Genomic DNA, 19101 nt, shown 5'->3' with positions numbered 1-19101 from the left:
ATTATTGAGAACTCCAAAGAGCTTTGGTGTATATCAGTGGTTCTCAACCTTTCTAATGCCGTGACCCCGCAATACAGTTCTCATGTTGCGTGACCCCAAACCAAAAAATAATTTTGGTGGCTACTTCATAACTGTAATTTTGCTACAGTTATGATTCGGAATGTAAATACCTAGTATGCATTATGTATTTTCCGATGGCTTTAGGCAACCCCGCCGGGGTCGCGACCCACAGGTTGAGAACCGCTGGTGTATATGATTATATTGACTGACTGAAAATTAAAACTAAAACTATTTAAAATCTATATTTGTTAATTCACTTAAATGTAACATTAATATACATATGTTAACATAAATATTACATTTATGAAAATATAACTTTATTTTCCAAAACAAGAAACCACTAATAAAAAGAACACCACAGTTTTATATTGACAAATCTCTTTGATGTCTGCCTGAATAAAATAGAGCTGAGTTCTCTTATTTGCTTCTGCATTCAATCTGTTGCAATATCCCATATTATAATATATAGCTTAAAAAAATCCACTGTACACTCATGTGAGAATGAAATTGGAAAAGGCAAATAACATCTTAGTATTATGATAAAACTAGCTTTGACCTCATGAAAAGTTCTCATAGACTCCCTCGAAGGTGCTGGACCATACTTTGAGAATCACTGATACACTGAATCAATTATATGGTCATTTGATGAATGACTGTTCTAGACACTGTGGATATAGTTCTAAACAGAGAAATAAAGTCCTTATTTTCAGTGAGTTGACATGCTAGCTGTCATTTCCTGTTGAAATGGACTTTAGGGGTGATCTAACACAAGGTCCCATCAATTCAAGATATTCTTTTACAGAACTCTCTGCCAGGGGTCAGTTCTCTACTGTTTAAATACTTCTGGAGTGAGGGGACTCACTTGTCTTCTTTATTTCTCCTACTGAACATTTTAGCTCCCAAATTTGTTTTTTGTGAGTTGTTTGTTTGTGTGTATGTGTGTGAGAGAAAGCGCAAGAGAGACAGGAAGGGAGAGAGATGAGAAGCATCAACTCGTAGTTGCAGCACTTTAGTTATCCACTGAATGCTTCCCATACATGCCCTGACTGGGGTGGAGGGGGGACTCCAGACAAGCCAGAGACCCCTTGCTCAAGCCAGTGACCTTGGGCCCAAGCCAGTGATCTTGGGCCCAAGCCAGAGACCTTGGGTTTCAAGCCAGCAACCATGGGATCATGTCAGTGATCCCACGCTCAAGCAGGAGACCTCAGCGTTTCAAACCTGGGACCTTGGCCTCCCAGGTTAAAGTTCTATCCACTGCACCACCACCAACAGTCAGACTAAGATTTCTTTTTTTTTTTAACTTATTGTTTTTAATTTTTATTTATTCATTTTAGAGAGGAGAGAGAGATAAAGAGAGAGGGAAGGGGGGAGGAGCAGGAAGCATCAACTCCCATATGTGCCTTGACCAGGCATGCCCAGGGTTTCGAACTGGCGACCTCAGCATTTCCAGGTCAACGCTTTATCCACTGAGCAACCACAGGCCAGGCCCAAGATTTCTTATATTATATATTTATTGTCATAATTACTTCCTTTGGACATGATGATGTCCCTTTTAAAATTCTGGATCAGGATGGAACATTGTGTCCTAGATGAGGTCTGACCTTTCCAGAGGAAAATGGGACAAAATTCTGAATCTGTTCTGTGTCATAATTTGCTAGTAATACTGTAAGTTCCAGATGTGAGAATAGGCAACTAAACAGCAACCATTTTAAAAGACAGAATATTGTGGGACTTCACTATTTCTCTAAAGCATTCCTGTACTAGTCCACGGGCTGCCATATTTCAATTCATTTGTCATCCTGAGTATCAAAGTAAAAGAACCAAAGTGAGGTATCCAGGGAGCCTAATGCAGTTACATTATGTGAAAAAATAAAAACCACTCTTCCTAGTTTATTACTAGTATAAATTAAAGCTGAAATTTTTGACATGTTCATAAACAACAGAAAAAGAATCTTGATCATATTTTCTTAGGTTCTGGTGGAAGAAAAAAAGAGCACTTAATTGGGCCATCGTCAGGTACACCCGATAGTGAAGAAGCAAACAAAACAACATAACTTTCTCTTTTGAAGGTCTATAATATCTACACTATTCATCAATTAAATATGTACCTTAATTTTAACTTTTTGTCTAACTGAAATTTATAAAATGAAATTTTATGTAGACAAAGGAAAAGTTTTAGTTATGATTCCAGATGAACCAACCTTTAGGGACAATTCATATGTGGCTGAGCTCCAGATATCTCTTTCTGCCATTAACTTTTTAATATCATTCTCCATCCTTCCTCTTTGTAATGTATATAAGTCATGATATTCTTCTATAATTCTAAAAGAAAAATTAAGAAACAGCTATATAGGACACTTTTTTTTTTAAAAGAACAACTTTGTCTTTAAAAAGGCAGGTTGTCCCTTAAAACTCATTATAAGGGCCCTGGACAGATAGCTCGGTTGGTTAGAGCACTGTCCCAAGTGTAGAGGTTGCCAGTTCAATCGCCGGATTCAGAGCACAGACATGAACAGGTCGATGTTCCTGTCCCTCTCTCTCTCTCTGTCTCTCCTTTTCTTTCTTACTAAAATCAATCATTAAAAAAAAACTTTAAAAAACTAGTTATTAGATAATTATCGCATATTGTTGAACATATTAATAACACTAATATACAGTAGAAATAGAAGAAAATATTCACATTTCATTTATAAATCTTACAAAAAAGTCTTAAAGTAAAAGTTCAGTATATTGTTCCCTGCTCTAAATACTCTTCTAGAAATTTTATGACATGATATTCAATAGTATAACAACACTATATCTAATGAAAAATTCAGAATACAAATAGCAATAATACAGTAGTGTTATTGTTAAGTTTTTATTTCTCATAGAATTAGGATTTTTTTACTAGAGGCACAAAGCCCAATCATTGTGAGCCACTATATTTTAAAATTATATATAATTAGTGTAAGATTAAAAGAAATTCTCTGCTGATTGATCAAAAGCTTAAGTATAATTAAGTAACATTTTCTTAACTACTTTTTCTTTATGTTTATCAGAACATACCTTTTCCTTCTAACCTACACTGAAGCTTCTCATTATTAAAAGCCCTTCTAAGACTCAATACAAAGAAAAAAGTAGTAAATTCAATAGAAGCATTTGATGAGCTTGTCTAAACACATCCTCCTAAAGAATATTAACTTTGCTACAAGAATTAAAAGCCAGCAAAGCAGAATTCTTTCAATTTTGCTGAAAGCCAGGAACTGCCAGCCATCAGTTCCTGAAGCCTTCTTTTTGAAAGCTTCCATTTGTTCAATTAACTGAGAAAAAAATGAGTTTCCCTAGGTGTCACACACATGAATACAAATATAAAAATTCTACAAACTGTACCCTTAAGATTGGTGTACTTTACTGTCTGAAAGTTAGACCTTGATTTTAAAAAGAGAATTAGTGACCCTTGTTTAAAATAGCAAAAGAAAAAATTGAGAAATGACCTAAAGTCAGCCCTGACCAGTTGGCTCAGTCGATAAAGTGTTGTCGTGGCACACTGAGGTTGCAGGTTTGATCCCCCCCACCCTGGTCAGGGCATGTAGGAGAAGCAATCAATGAGTACACAACAAAATGGAACAACAAAGTGGAGCAATGAGTTGATGCTTCTCTCTCTCTCTCAATCAATCAATGGAAAAATTAAAAAATAAAAAATACCTCAAAGGTCCACAATGAGGGCATGGCCAAATAAAATATATGATTGTAGTTCTATGATAAAAAATACTCTGCACCCTGGCTGGTTGGCTCAGTGGCAGAGCATTGGCCTGGCGTGCGGAAGTCCCGGGTTCGATTCCCGACCAGGGCACACAGGAGAAGCGCCCATCTGCTTCTCCACCCCTCCCCCTCTCCTTCCTCTCTGTTTCTCTCTTCCCCTCCCGCAGCCAAGGCTCCATTGGAGCAAAGTTGGCCCGGGCACTGAGGATGGCTCCATGGCCTCTGCCTCAGGCGCTAGACTGGCTCTGGTCGTAACAGAGCGACGCCCTGGATGGGCAGAGCATTGCCCCCTGGTGGGCATGCCGGGTGGATCCCAGTCGGGCGCATGCGGGAGTCTGTCTGACTGCCTCCCTGTTTCCAGCTTCAGAAAAATACAAAAAAAAAAAATACTCTGCAGTTAATTCAAGATCATGTTCTTAATACTTTGGTACGTAGAAAATTTTTTCGTGTTATAAAATGAGAAAACCAAGGCCCTGGCTGGGTATCTCAGTTGGCTAGAGCATCAGTCAGGGTCAGACATGCCAGTGTTGTGAGATCAACCCCTGGTCAGGCTACATTCAAGAATCAATCAATGACAGCATGAATAAGTGGAACAACAAATCTAAGTTTCTCTCTTTTTCTCTCTCCTTTCTTCTCTTTCCAAAAATCAATTAAAAAAATTTTAAGTCTTTCATTAAAAATAAAATGAGAAAACCCAAATGATAAAATTATATATTTTGATATATATAAAAAGTATATATTTCTTTCTTTCCTTTCCCTTCTTTCTAATTTTAGAAGATGTTTGGTTCTTATAATGGCCATTAGCACAAAAGAAGTTCTAGGTTTTGTTTTGTTTTTAATTCATTCAGCACATTTCTATTTAATACATGCCAGGAAGTGTTCAAAACAAAACACAACAAAAAACCTTGCCCTTATAAAGTTTATTTTGAAGAGATAATAAACCAATAAAAAAGCAAAACATAATATATTAAACCATGATAATTTTATGGATAAAAGTAAGTCAGGGAAAGGGGACAGAGAGTATGAATTGTGTTGCAATTTTAAATAGGGGGACCAGGAAGGACCTTACTGAGAAAACATTTGAGCAAAGGTCTGAAGGAAGGAGGAAGGAAGCTACAAAGCAATACGCAGGGAGAGGGTTCCAGGCCCTACAGCAGAGTCTGTCTGGCATGTTCCAGGTAGAGCTCAAAGGCAAGCATGTCTACAATGAAGTAGGTAACGGAGAAATTCTGGTAGGATGCTTTTATAAACCATTAAAAAAAATAGCCTTTTTTTTTTTTTTCTTTTTTCTGAAGCTGGAAACAGGGAGAGACAGTCAGACAGACTCCAGCATGCGCCCGACCGGGATCCACCCAGCACGCCCACCAGGGGCGGTGCTCTGCCCCCCAGGGGGCGATGCTCTGCCCATCCTGGGCGTCGCCATATTGCGACCAGAGCCACTCTAGCGCCTGAGGCAGAGGCCACAGAGCCATGCCCAGCGCCCGGGCCATCTTTGCTCCAATGGAGCCTTGGCTGCGGGAGGGGAAGAGAGAGACAGAGAGGACGGAGGGGGTGGGGGGTGGAGAAGCAAATGGGCGCTTCTCCTATGTGCCCTGGCCGGGAATCGAACCCGGGTCCTCCGCACGCTAGGCCGATGCTCTACCGCTGAGCCAACCGGCCAGGGCCTAGCCTTTTTTTTTTTAAGGTGTGGAGGTACTGAAGAATTTTTTTTTATTTTTTTTTGTATTTTTCTGAAGCTGGAAACGGGGAGAGACAGGCAGACAGACTCCCGCATGCACCCGACCGGGATCCACCCAGCACGCCCACCAGGGGCGACACTCTGCCCACCAGGGGTCGATGCTCTGCCCCTCCGGGGAGTCGCTGTGTTGCAACCAGAGCCACTCCAGCGCCTGGGGCAGAGGCCAAGGAGCCATCCCCAGCGCCCGGGCCATCTTTGCTCCAATGGAGCCTCAGCTGAGGGAGGGGAAGAGAGAGACAGAGAGGACGGAGGGGGTGGGGGGTGGAGAAGCAAATGGACGCCTCTCCTATGTGCCCTGGCCGGGAATCGAACCCGGGTCCCCCACACGCCAGGCCGACGCTCTACCGCTGAGCCAACCAGCCAGGGCAGTACTGAAGAATTTTGAGCAGAGAGAAATCAGTTGATTTGAGTCGAATTTTAAGAGATCACACTGGCTGGTATGTGAAGAACAGACAATAGCAGAGCAAAGGCAGAAGAGGCCATTGAGAGGTTACGGCAGGACCCCAGGCAAGAGAGACAGACGGCGGTAGGAAGGAGAGCTGTAGAATTTGCTTATGAAGAGATGTGAGATGTGAGAGAAAGAAAGGAATCGAGAATGTCGCCAGAACTTTTGGCCAGAAAGACTGGAGGAACGAAGTTGAAAGGGGAACAGAGTACGAGAGGAGTATAGATTTGGGGGAAGAACAAGAATTCAGTGTGGGAATATTAGGCATTTCAGTAGAGATGTTAAAGCAATTGAATATGTAAGTCTGGAACTCAGTGAGAAGCTTGAAGCTGGAGACACAAATTTGTGGACAGTGCTAAAGCTGGAAATACAAATGTGTGAGTTGAGAGTATACAGATGTTGGCATTGAAAGCCAGGAAACCAAATGGGTTCACTTAAGAAGTGAGTATAGAGAAGAAAAATCCAAGATATGAGCACACCATTTTAGAAACAGTGAGATGAAAGGGAACCTACGAGAAGTATCAGTAAGAAGAAGCTGACAATAAAGCAGACGGAGAGTGTAATACCACCAAAGGACATTGCTCCCAGTAAAGCAACTGCTCAAGTACGACCAATGCTGTTGGTAAGACAAGTGAAAGGAGAACTGACCTTTGGATTTAACAATACGAAAGCATTGGTGACTCTGACAAGTGCATTTTGGTGGAGTGGTGGGGGTGAGGGCCTGGCTGGAGTGGGTTCAAGTGAAAATGGGAGGACAGGAAATGGAGATAATGAATATGGCCACGTTTTGAAGTTTATTGTAAGGGGAGCAGAGAAATGAGGCCCTAACTAGAAGGGTATATGTGGCCCTAAGAGACTCGAGTCTTTGTGCTTTTATTGGGGGGGGGTTGTTTTTAAGGGGGGAGCAATTATAGATTTGTATCTGATGAAAAATGATCAGGTAAAGAGGGAAAAATTAATGACACAAGAGAAAAAAAGAACATTTGCTGAAAATATCTCATGTAGATAAGAGGGAATATAATAGTACACAAATGGAGAGATGCCTTGGAAAGGAGGAGAAAGCTCATCCGCAGTTATGAGAAGGGAAGATAGAATGTATAAGCACTAATGCAGGTGGGGGGAGATGTAGGGGTGAGAGCTTGAGTTATCTTCTGTTTGCTTCTACTTTTTTTCAAATTACAGTTTACATTCAGTATTGTATTAGTTTCAGGTGTACAGCAGTCATTAAAAAATGCATGTACTTTACAAAGTGTTCTCCCTGATATTTCCAGTACCCACTTAGTTGCTTCTATTTTCATCAGCTTAGAAAGAGGATATAGTATTAGAGGGATGAGGATAGAAGAAAAGTATTGAACAGTTATCTACTAAGATAAGAAGAGTGAATCAGCTATAGAAATTAGTAGTACATTCAGTGGGCAAAAAATGATCAAGGTACCCCCTCTCATTCTAGTAAAAAATAAAATAGAATAAAAGTCAGAATCTATTTTTTAATTTGGATTTTGTACATATTTGTGTCTTTTCTGACATTTAAAAAATATAACCACTCTTCAATAAGTTTTAAAAAATCAGAGGAATACGCTAGATTAAAATGGACATAAAACAAGGTATAATGTGTGGTCCCAGATTGAACACAGGTTTGGACAACTGAATGCAAAATACATTTTGGGAATAATAAGAAGAATTTCAATATGACCTGGGTAATTAATGAAGTGAAAATTTATTGAAATAGGTACACTATTGACTTAAAAAATAGGGTCTGGCCTGACCTATGGTGGCACAGTGGATAAAGCGTTGACCTGGAATGCTGAGGTTGCCGGTTCAAAACCCTGGGCCTGCCCGGTCAAGGCACATATGGGAGTTGATGCTTCCTGCTCCTCCCACCCTTCTTTCTCTCTCTCTCTCTCTTCTCTAAAATGAATAAATAAAAATAAATAAAATAGGGTCTGTAATCATATATACAATACTATTTTGATTTAAAAAAATACATTTATTCACATGTATGTAGAAAAATATCCACAAATATACATACTAAGATATTTACAGAAGTAATCTATGGGTGGTAAGACTGAGATTTTTTGTCCATTTTTGCATTTTCTTATGTGTTTATAAGGTATATGCTTTTATCCTATAGTATTTTAGTCAACTTAAAAATTAATAATGTGATCAGATATATCTTTTGATACATACATACCCATGAGCATCTAGTAATCACAATTCTTTTTTTTTTTTTCACAATTCTAACAGAAAATGAAATAGAGGCCAGCAATCTGGCCTGTGGGTTAAATCTGGCCCTCACATGTATAGTACGTGAGCTAAGAATTTTACATTTTAAATTTTTTACATATTTTACTTTTTATATTTTTCAATAGTTGAAAAAAACAATAGAAGAATAATATTTTTTTTCTTCTTTTCCAAGTGAGAGGAAGGGACATAGAGAGACAGACTCCCACATGCACCGCGACCAGGATCCACCCAGCAATCTCCATCTGGGGCTGATGCTCTACTCATCTGGGGCCATGCTTGCAACCGAGCTTTTTAGTGCCTGAGGCGGAGGCTTCATGGAGCCATCCTCAGTGCCCAGGGTCGATGTGCTTGAATCAATCGAGCCATGGTTGAGGGAGGAAAAAAGAGAGAGAGAGAGAGAGAAGGGGGAGAAGGAGGAGTAGAGAAGCACATGGTTGCTTCTCCTGTGTGCCCTAACTAGGAATCAAACCTAGTCATCCACATGCTGGATGACGCCCTACCACTGAGAACTGGCCAGGGCCAATATTTCATTGATACATGAAAATGTTATAAATTCAAATAAAGTTTTATTGGAACACAGCTATGTTTTGGAATTGCCCTTGGTTGCTTTTGCATTACAATGGCATATGTTACAAAGACAGAGTTGATTGAATAGTTGCATCAGAAATATCTTACCATTTAACCCTTTATAGAAAATATTTGCTAACACCAAGAATAGAATAAAACATTAAGACCATAGCAGAGTCACTAAAATACCCCCAAAAAGCTAGACTCACTCTACTAATTAGGAAACTGCAAACAAAAACTTTCCATACCCATCCAATTAAGAAATGAGCAAAGGGAATTCTCATATACTGCTGAGAGGATACATACCAGTACAACTACTTTGTGAGATACTTGGCAACATCTAGCAAGACAAGGCTATACATACGAAAGACCTAGTAATTCTATACTTCTAGGTATACACCCCCAGAAAACTTTCACCCAAGAAGACATTTACAAGATGTGCATTACAACAGTGTCTGGAGGAGTTAATGAACTTTACACTGTTGTAATAGTAACAATAAAAAAAAAAATCTTCAAATGTCTCTATAGCATTTTGAAATAAAGTGTGAAGCAAGTATGACATAAAGGCTAACATTTGATGACTCACTTGGCATTCTTTTCAGCATCTAAAAGAGCTTGTGCCAAATCCCTGTGGGCCTTCTCTGCTTCCTTTATTAATTTCATATCATGTGCCCGAACCAAACACAGCTCCCTGAAATAAAAATAATTTGTAGTCATAATTGAAGATTTCCAAAAAGTTTCTACCCAGGAAATCAGATTGATACTTGGGAATTTTCTCAGTTACCATGTGTACATCTCCTCCTTGTTTTTCACTTACAAACCAAATCAATAAACCTAGTGTACATTTGGAACAAATCTTGCCGGGTTTGGCAATGGAATCGGGCAGACTGGAAAAGGCAGAAAGAAGTGGGGGATCTTCCAGAAGGGAACGGAGGCGGGCAAGGCCTCCAGGCTGCTCCACCCCACCCTTAGACGGGCCTCTTCTATCCTCTTCATTCTTGCCACTAATGATCTTGCTACAAGTTTAGATGATCATTAACCTTGACTGCTATTTAAAGATTCTCTTTGTCATTTGAACCTTAACATCCATAATCAAGGCCTTGCTTTGTAAAACTGATTAAGATAAACATCTCTTAAAAGGAAGAACAAGAACTTTCCCCTATTGAATCTACACAGAGCCCTAGTTTTGTGTAACCTGTATCTCTATATCTATATCTACATCTATATGCAGTCCTTTCTGTTCTCTTGCTAAACATAACAAGGGAATAAGAGAGTCCTCAATTTTAACCATCCCACTTTCACTAAATATTTTTTTACTCTCTTTAGAGACATGGCTTTGACTTTTGATCTGTGTTTAAGATAATCAGTTTTTACCTGGTCAGTTCCTGAATAACATTCTTAAAGTTGTACAATTCTTGTAAAATGCGCTGGTCCATCACTCGCTGAGTTACCAAATCTTTGTAGAAATCAATCATCTGTTGGGCAATTTGGTCAAGCATTTCTACATACCGCTCTCTGCATGAGAAAGAAAGAAAACAAGACATCATGCAGAAGAAAAGGAAAAGGAGCAAAAATATATGAGAGAGAAAATAATGTAAGAGCCTGAGCAGCAGTGGTGCAGTGGATAGAGTGTCGATTTGGGATGCCCAGGTCTCAGATTCGAAACCCCAAGGTCGCAGGCTTCAGTGCAGGGTGGCTGGCTTGAGCATGGGATCAGACATGACCCCATGGTCACTGGCTTGAAGTCCAAGGGGTCACTAGCTCAGCAGGAGTTCCCTGGTCAAGGCATGTCTGAGAAAGCAATCAATGAACAACTAAAGTGCCACAACAAGTTGATGCTTCTCATCTCTCTCCCTTTCTGTCTGTCCCTGTCTCTCTCTCTCTCTCTCTCTCTCTCTAAAATAAAAAAAAATAAAATAAAAAAAGCCCAAGTTGAGCTTCTAGAGATGAAAACTAGTGTCTGAGATGAAAACATCACTGAATGTGATTAAAATCAGATTATATATTTCAAAAGAAAAAATTAGTAAAATTGAAGATATAGCAATAGAAACTATCTAAAATGAAGAGAAGAAAAAAATACACAATAAAAAATGTTCAAAGCCTCAGTGATCTGTGAAAAAACTTCAATATTAGTGGCCTGATATATGTATAAATGAACTCCAAAAAAGGAGGGAGAACAGAAAAAAATAGTTCAAGGAGAATTAGCCAAAAAATGTTCACATTCAATGAAATATATAAACTCACAGGTCCAAAAAGATCAATAAACACCAAGCACAAAAACCATGACGGAAACTACACCAAAGCACATCATAATTAAATTGCTCAGAAGCAAAGTAACGGTCAGGAAATGTTTCAGCAACTTAAAGCTCAGCTGAATGTAAAGAAAGCAGTCTGAAAAGACTAGACTATATGATCCCAACTGTATGACACCTGGACAAGAAAAAAGTATAGAGACAGTAAAAAGATCAGTGGGTACAGAGGGTCCCTGGGGATGAGAATGGAGGAAGGATGAATGAATAGGATAGGTACAGGAGGTTTTTTAGAGCCATGAAACTTCTGCATGATGCTGCATGGTGGTGATACCATATTTTGAAGTCAACACTGACTAATTTGTGTGGTTCCCATGTTTAGATTTCATTAGAAAACTTGAAATAAAGGATGATGAACTTATTCTAAGTATTTCCAGAGCACAAACTTAGAATTAGCAAGTGCAAGTTATAAGAAGGCATATTATACTTATATAAATGAGGTGTTTAGATTTTTTATTATATGAAATTCAATACACAAAGGAAAATGTACAATTTTTGAGGAATCATGATGAAATGACTATCTGAAAATACTTTATAATTCTTACTGAGATATAACTTATATGCCATAAAATTCCCCCTTAATAGTGTATAATACTGTTCAGTAAATTCATAGAGTTGTGCAACCATCTAATTTCAGAGTATTTTCATCACCCCCCAAATGGTAACCAGTAGTAGTCATTCCCCATTCCTCCTTTTTCCAAGTTCCTGGCAGCTACCAACCTACTTTCTGTCTGGATTGGCCTCTTCTGGACATTTCATATAAGTGGAATCAAACAATATATAACCTTTTGTGACTAGCTTCTCTCACTTAGCTTAATGTTATCAAAGTTCATCCATATTATCTCACAATAAGTACTTTATTCCTTTATATGGTCAAAAATATGTATTTATGAAAACCCATAGAACTTGACAACACAGAGAATAAACCTTAATATAAACTTTAGTTAATACTATATCAATATTGGTTCATTAATTATAACAAATACACATTAGTACAAGATTTTAATAATGAGGAAAACTATGTGGAGGGAAAAGGGTGTATAGAAACTCTCTGCATTATCTGCTCAATTCCTCTATAAATCTAAAACTATTATAAACACAATAAATTTAAAATAAAAAAGTAATAAGAAAAATTACTCTAAAATTTTTTTATCTTTTTTTTTTCAAATTTTTATTTATTTTTTACAGGGACAGAGAGAGAGTCAGAGAGAGGGATAGATAGGGACAGACAGGAACGGAGAGAGATGAGAAGCATCAGTGATTAGTTTCATTGCGACACCTTCGTTGTTCATTGATTGCTTTCTCATATGTGCCTTGACCGTGGGCCTTCAGCAGACTGAGTAACCCCTTGCTCAAGCTGGCAACCTCAGGGTCTCGAACCTGGGTCTTCTGCATCCCAGTCCGACACTCTATCCACTGCGCCACTGCCTGGTCAGGCTTTTTTTTTATCTTTTAAAAGTAAGTCAGGTAACCACATTTTAAAAAAATGAATAGACAAGTATCTAAGGAAATATTATGTGTATATTTAAATACATTAAAAATATAAATGTAAAATGAAATTTTATATAAATGACAAAAGACTAGTTTCTAGGGTACATAAAAAACTCCTACACTCAATAATAAAAAGACAATTTAAAAATAGGCCTGCCCTGGCCAGCGGCTCAGTGGATAGAGTGTTGGTTCAGTATATGGACGTCCTGGGTTGGATTCCCAGTTAGGGCACACAAGAGAAGCGACCATCTGCTTCTCCCTCTCTCCCTCTCCCCCTTCTTTCCCTCTTTCCCTTCTGCAGCCAGTAGCTCAGTTGGTTCAAGTGTGGCCCCAGGTGCTGAGGACAGCTTGGTTGATCCAAGTGTGTCAGCCTAAGGTGCTAAAAATAGCTCAGTATACCAAGCACTGGCCTCCGATGAGGGTTCCCAGATGGATCCTGGTTGGGGCACATGTGGAAGTCTACCTCACTATCTCCCTTCCTCTTACCTAAAATAAAAAATAAAAAAAGACAGGCACTGGTCAGATAGCTCAGTGGATGGAGCATGGGCCTAGTGTAGGGACATCCTGGGTTCAATTCCTGGTCTGGGCACACAAAACAAGCAACCATCTGCTTCTCCCCCCCCCTTCTGTCCCTCTTCCCCTCCCGCAGGCAGTGGCTCAATTGGTTTGAGCATTGGCCCTGGAGCTAAAAATGGGTTAGCTGTTTTGAGTATCAGCCCCAAATAGGGGTTACCAGATGGATCACGGTCGGGGCACATGCGGGAGTCTGTCTCCCTACCTCTCCTCCTCTCACTTAAAAAAATAAAATAGGCAAAATATTTGAAAAGACATTTTTACAAAAAGAATATATGGTCAATAAGCTCATGAAAAGTGCTCAACATAATTAGTTAGCAGGGAATTATAAGTTAAAATTATAATGACACACTCACCAGAACAATCCAAAATGAAAAGAACTTGGAACACTAAATGTGAGCAAAAGTATGGAGCAACCAGAACACTTCTACATTGTCAGTGGAAATAGATAATGGTACAGCCACTTTGGGAAAAGGTATGACAATTTCCTATACAAATAAAACACAAATCTACCTCATAAGCCAGCAATCCCACTCCTATATAATTATCCAATTCAAACAATTATGTTCATCTTTTTTTTCCCAAAAATAGTCCCAAACTGGAAACAACCCAGTGTTCATCAAAAGGATGAACAGATAAACAAACATTTTTGTCCCATTCATAAAATGGAACAAACCACCAATACATGCAACAACATGGATGGATCTCAAAATATACTATGTGAAATAAGCCTTACATATAAGAGTAGATACTCTATGATCTCATTTATATGAAGTTCCTAAATAGGTAAAACTAATCAAAGATGGAAAGAAAAGGAAACCTCTGGAGAAGTGGGGTGGGTATTTACTGGGAGAGGGCATTAGGGCACTTTGTGGGGTGATGGTAATACTCTATAAGGGACTGGTCTATACAAGTGTATGTATTTGTCAAAAGTCAATGAATGCAAGATCTGTACATTTCAGCATAACGGGTTGAGCAAAAGTAGGCTTACAGTTCATATGGAAAATAATAAAACAAGAATAAACTGTTTCACATTCTCACAACTGTAAGCCTACTTTTGTTTCATCTTATATGCAAATTTTACTCAAAAAGGAAAGGCCTCAGAACACATTAGCTAATCAGATGAAAGGCACTCAATGAGACAAAGCACAAAGCAACAGTAACATGCAAACAGACAAAGGAGGTTAGAGGCTGGTATCAATTATTTCAAGGACACGCATGGTGTTACCATTTACTGGGGACTTCTGTTGGATCCTCATAACAAACTTGTGAAGCAGGGAGGACTCTATAAGAGACCAGGCTCAGGACAACAGAAGAATACTTTCTCACTGAAGGTTTCCCTAAAGTCTAGGGCCTAGACCTTTAAAAGAGCTCCTGCCACATAAAATGCTGGCCACTAGATTATTCTGGAACTACTGAGAGTTTCACCATTCCACATCACATCATGAATGTCTGCAACAATCACCCTGAAACCTCATTGCCTAACCTCACCTACTTGAATTCTTAACTCCAACTTTACCCTATTCTAAATCCTTGGCTTTGAAGACTTACTCTGATCCTATCGCTGGGACTTTGGAGTTAATATTTTTGTCTTCCTCGTTGTCTGCCTCAGCTTTTCTTAAAAAATTTTGGCTTTGACTTGCCTGCCTATCTCTTTCTGTTTAGACTTCTTGGGATAGGACCCCACCCTAATTGGCCCCTAGAAGCTAAGTCCTGAAATCAGCTAGAAGATTCTCATTTACAACTACTCCTCACAAGGGAAAGTTTTGGATACACTGTAGGTCATCTGGTTCCTTTGCCATGATTCCTTATCTGTCCTCCTGGCTTTGTTCTCAGACTGACAACTCAGACTTTAGTTGTCCCTATCCTCATTCTAATTTGGCATTCTCCAGGTTTTGATAGTGTTCCAGCAACTTACTCCTTAGTATCTAATACTAACTAGTCTCATTAATGGCTTTGTTCCTAGTTTCTCAGTACTGTCAGACAGTGCAGCTCAGCTTCCGTAAATCAGATAGTGGACAAAGAGGGCAAATTTATATTGTTAATGCCCATTCAGGAGAAACAGATATTTAAAGAGGTCTTATGATATGCCTATGGGTTCTATGGCAAGTAGGCTGCATAGAACTGTAATAGAACCCAGTGTTCTAATTCTATTATTTCTTTCAGCTTTTGAAAAGTAGAAGTGTCACAAGAAGAATCACAGTAATAATAGTATTTATCATCATCATCTATAACAATTATATGTATTAAGTCCCTAATTCTGTGCTCTCATTTAAAACTCACCATAATCCTATGAAGCATCTTAATACTTAACAGAGTAGACACTCAATAATTACTGACTGGTTAATGACCAAATAGACAAATGACGATTTTTCACAGTAGCTACTACCTTCATTTACAGATGAGAAAAACAAGGCTCAGGCTTTTACCTAGGTTGCACCAGATGATAATTTGACAGCAGATCAGTCTGTCTTCAGAGTCTATACTTTTTCCACCATTTCACATAGCAGTTCACTCCCAATCATAAAAGAATATGGTATCAAACATCTCAAAGAAATAACCTTAAAGAAGTTCTCAACTATTATATATTTATAATACAAAATATAATAAAAATGCAATTAGGCTCCTTATTATCAATGAGACAGAGGAGTGCACTGTTGTAATTATCCCAGGAGCAGAGATAGATAAAAACAGAATTCAAATATAAAATTCAAAAGGAAACTGCAACAGTCCAGCAAGAGCTCGCACCTGATTCTGGACAGTAGCTCTCCTCTCTCCGCACAGTCCACACTGACTTGTCGAATAAGCTCATGAAACACTGTGTTATAAATGGTCTGTTCCTTCTTCAGTAGATGTAGCAGCTTGTGCATCTGGCAGAAGATACATTAATTATCATTTATTATTACATTTGTGTCAGTAAAAACCATTTTAGGAGTTAATCACTCTGCATATAAATTAAATGTTAGAAACATTTAACGCCATGATTAATTTATTTTACTGACATTTTCTACTATAAATATATACACAAGAATGATATCTTATTTTTAAAAACCTGTGTCCAATCACGGCACCTCTTTCTATGATGCACTGAGAAGGTTGCGATCCCACTTTTTTTTTTTTTTTACAGAGACAGAAAGAGAGTCAGAGAGAGGGAGGGATAGATAGGGACAGACAGACTGGAACAGAGAGAGATGAGAAGCATCAATCATCAGTTTTTCATTGTGACATCTTAGTTGTTCATTGATTGCTTTCTCATACATGCCTTGACCGTGGGCCTTCAGCAGACCAAGTAACCCCTTGCTCGAGCCAGCGACCTTGGGTCCAAGCTGGTGAGCTTTTTGCTAAAACCAGATGAGCCCACGCTCAAGCTGGCAACCTCGGGGTCTCGAACCTGGGTCCTCAGCTTCCCAGTCCGATGCTCTATCTACTGCGCCACCGCCTGGTCAGGCACGATCCCACTTATAAGTCATTCCTGCCAAAACACCAAACCTGAATCCATTCATGACTACACATCAGACAAACCAAAACTGAGGAACATTCTACAGAATAACTGGCCTGTGCTCTCCGAAATATCAAGGTAAATAAGACAAAGAACTGCTTCAGATTATAGTTGTCTAAAAAAAAAGTGACAAATAAAAGCACTGTGTGGTCCGGGATCCTGACAGGGAGGGGAAAATATCTATAAAAGCCATTACAGGGACAACTGATAAATTTGAAATTTGACTTTAAATTTCCTGGTTTTGAAAACTGCATTATGGATATATAAGAGAATGCCCTCATCTATAGGAAATAGACCCTGAAATGTTTGCTGGTAAAGAGGCATGATGTCTCCCGCTTACTCTAAAATGGTTCAGAAAAATCTATACTTACTCAGATATGCAGAGGGGGAGAGAGAATGCTAAAGCAAATAGGCACAATATAAGCAACTGGTGAATCTGGGTAAAGGTCGCACAGCAGTGCCTTATATTGATCTTATATATATGGCTCAAATTCTATAGAAGTAAAAGTTTACAAAACAAAAAAGAAATAGCCTTCGTAAAAAATATCTATACCTATGTAAGATGGAAAGGGCCCTTTCATTTAATGCAAAATAAAAATTACACGTGGTAAGAAAGCACAAGTTAATTGGCAGTGTTTTTTATTGGTATGTAAAATAATACAGGTCTTATCATCTATGGTGCCTGATATTCAATGAAATATGGTAATAATACAGTTGACCCTGAACAACACAGGGATAACCAGTGCCAACACACATGCAATTGAAAATCTATGTATATCTTTTGACTCCCCTAAAACTTAACACTGTACTCAGGGTCTATTGTTGACCAGAAGCCTTGCCAATAACATAGTCGATTAGCACATATTTTGTACTTAATATGTATTATATACTATATTCTTACAATAAAGTAAGCTAGAGAAAAGAAAATGTTATTAAGAAGAGCATAAGGAAGAGAAAATACATTTACAGTATTTACTGAAAAAAATTCACATATAAATGGACTGCATAGTTCAAACCTGTGTTGCTCAAGGGTCAACAGTACTAACAATTAATTACAGAGTTTTTTTGTTTTGTTTTGTTTTTTTCATTTTTCTGAAGCTGGAAACAGGGAGAGACAGACAGACTCCCGCATGCGCCCGACTGGGATCCACCCGGCATGCCCACCATGGGGCGACACTCTGCCCACCAGGGGGCGATGCTCTGCCCATCCTGGGCGTCGCCATGTTGCGACCAGAGCCACTCTAGCGCCTGAGGCAGAGGCCACAGAGCCATCCCCAGTGCCTGAGCCATCTTTGCTCCAATGGAGCCTTGGCTGCGGGAGGGGAAGAGAGAGACAGAGAGGAAAGCGTGGCGGAGGGGTGGAGAAGCAAATGGGCGCTTCTCCTGTGTGCCCTGGCCGGGAATCGAACCTGGGTCCTCCGCACGCTAGGCCGACGCTCTACCGCTGAGCCAACCGGCCAGGGCAATTACAGAGTTTTTATCACATGCCATGCACTGTTTTCAGCCCTTTACATTCATTAGGGCATTTAATCACCACAACAATCCTATGAAGTAAATATTATCATCTCTAATTTACAGATGAGGAAATTGAGGCACAAATACATTAAACGACTTGCCCAGGATTACCAGCTAATAAACGGCAGGGCCAGGAGTCCAATCCAGATATTCTGCCATCCACAGTGTATGCTCATAACCACCAACTGGTTATGCTGATATTTATGATTACCTTGGTTGGCCCTGTGTAGTCCTGATTTTCCACACCAGCCCTCTCTAGCATAGTGTCCATCACATCACTCAGCTGGATCACTTCTACTCTTTTGTTAGGTTTCCTAAAAGATTTAGATTGCAGACTTAGCAACTAGTGTTACAATAGGTCATCCTCAAACCACAAAAAGAATATGTATAAAGAAAATGCATAACTATGGAATATTAATGGTATCTTAAAGCATTAGACCTGTAAGTACTGATCTAGTGGGATATTAATAATAGTTTTTTAAAAAAGAAAAAAATGATGGCCCTGGCTGGTGGCTCAGTGGATAAAGCATTGGCCCAGCTTATAGATGTCCTGGGTTTGATTCCCAGTCAGGACACAAAGGAGAAGCAACCATCTGCTTCTTCCTGTTCCCTCTCCCCTTTCTATCCCTCTTCCCCTCCTGCAGCCAGTGACTTGATTATGTTCGAGCATGGCCCCAGGCATGAGGATGGCTCTGCTAGTCCGAGTGTATCAGCCCTAGGTGCTAAAAATAGCTTGGTACTCAAGCATTGGCCCAGACGGGGTTGCCAGCTGGATCCTGGTTGGGCACATGCAGGAGTCTGCCTATCTCCCCTCCTCTCACCTAAAAAAAAAAAAAGAAAAAGAAAAAGAAAAAGGAAAAATGCAAATATTATGACCCTCTCTTTCATAAAAGAAAATAACGTTCCCTCCCCAAAACAT

General features: G+C 39.3%; 1 protein-coding gene across 1 annotated transcript in view; it reads right to left on the bottom strand.

Moving 5' to 3' along the window:
* Nucleotides 1-19101, bottom strand: part of AXDND1 (axonemal dynein light chain domain containing 1) — a 63358-nt gene that overhangs the window by 25498 nt on the left and 18759 nt on the right. Inside the window, exons 7-11 of the mRNA XM_066366033.1 lie at nt 18394-18496; nt 15917-16038; nt 10170-10310; nt 9382-9486; nt 2262-2382 (exon numbers count right to left, since the gene is read on the bottom strand). Coding sequence (XP_066222130.1) covers nt 2262-2382; nt 9382-9486; nt 10170-10310; nt 15917-16038; nt 18394-18496 — 592 coding nt within the window. The remainder of the gene's footprint in view (nt 1-2261; nt 2383-9381; nt 9487-10169; nt 10311-15916; nt 16039-18393; nt 18497-19101) is intronic.

The sequence above is a fragment of the Saccopteryx leptura genome, chromosome 2 (assembly GCF_036850995.1).
Source record: "Saccopteryx leptura isolate mSacLep1 chromosome 2, mSacLep1_pri_phased_curated, whole genome shotgun sequence".
Lineage (NCBI taxonomy): Eukaryota > Metazoa > Chordata > Mammalia > Chiroptera > Emballonuridae > Saccopteryx > Saccopteryx leptura.
The sequence above is the reverse complement of the archived record's forward strand: the minus strand, read 5'-3'. Positions and strand labels throughout refer to the sequence as shown.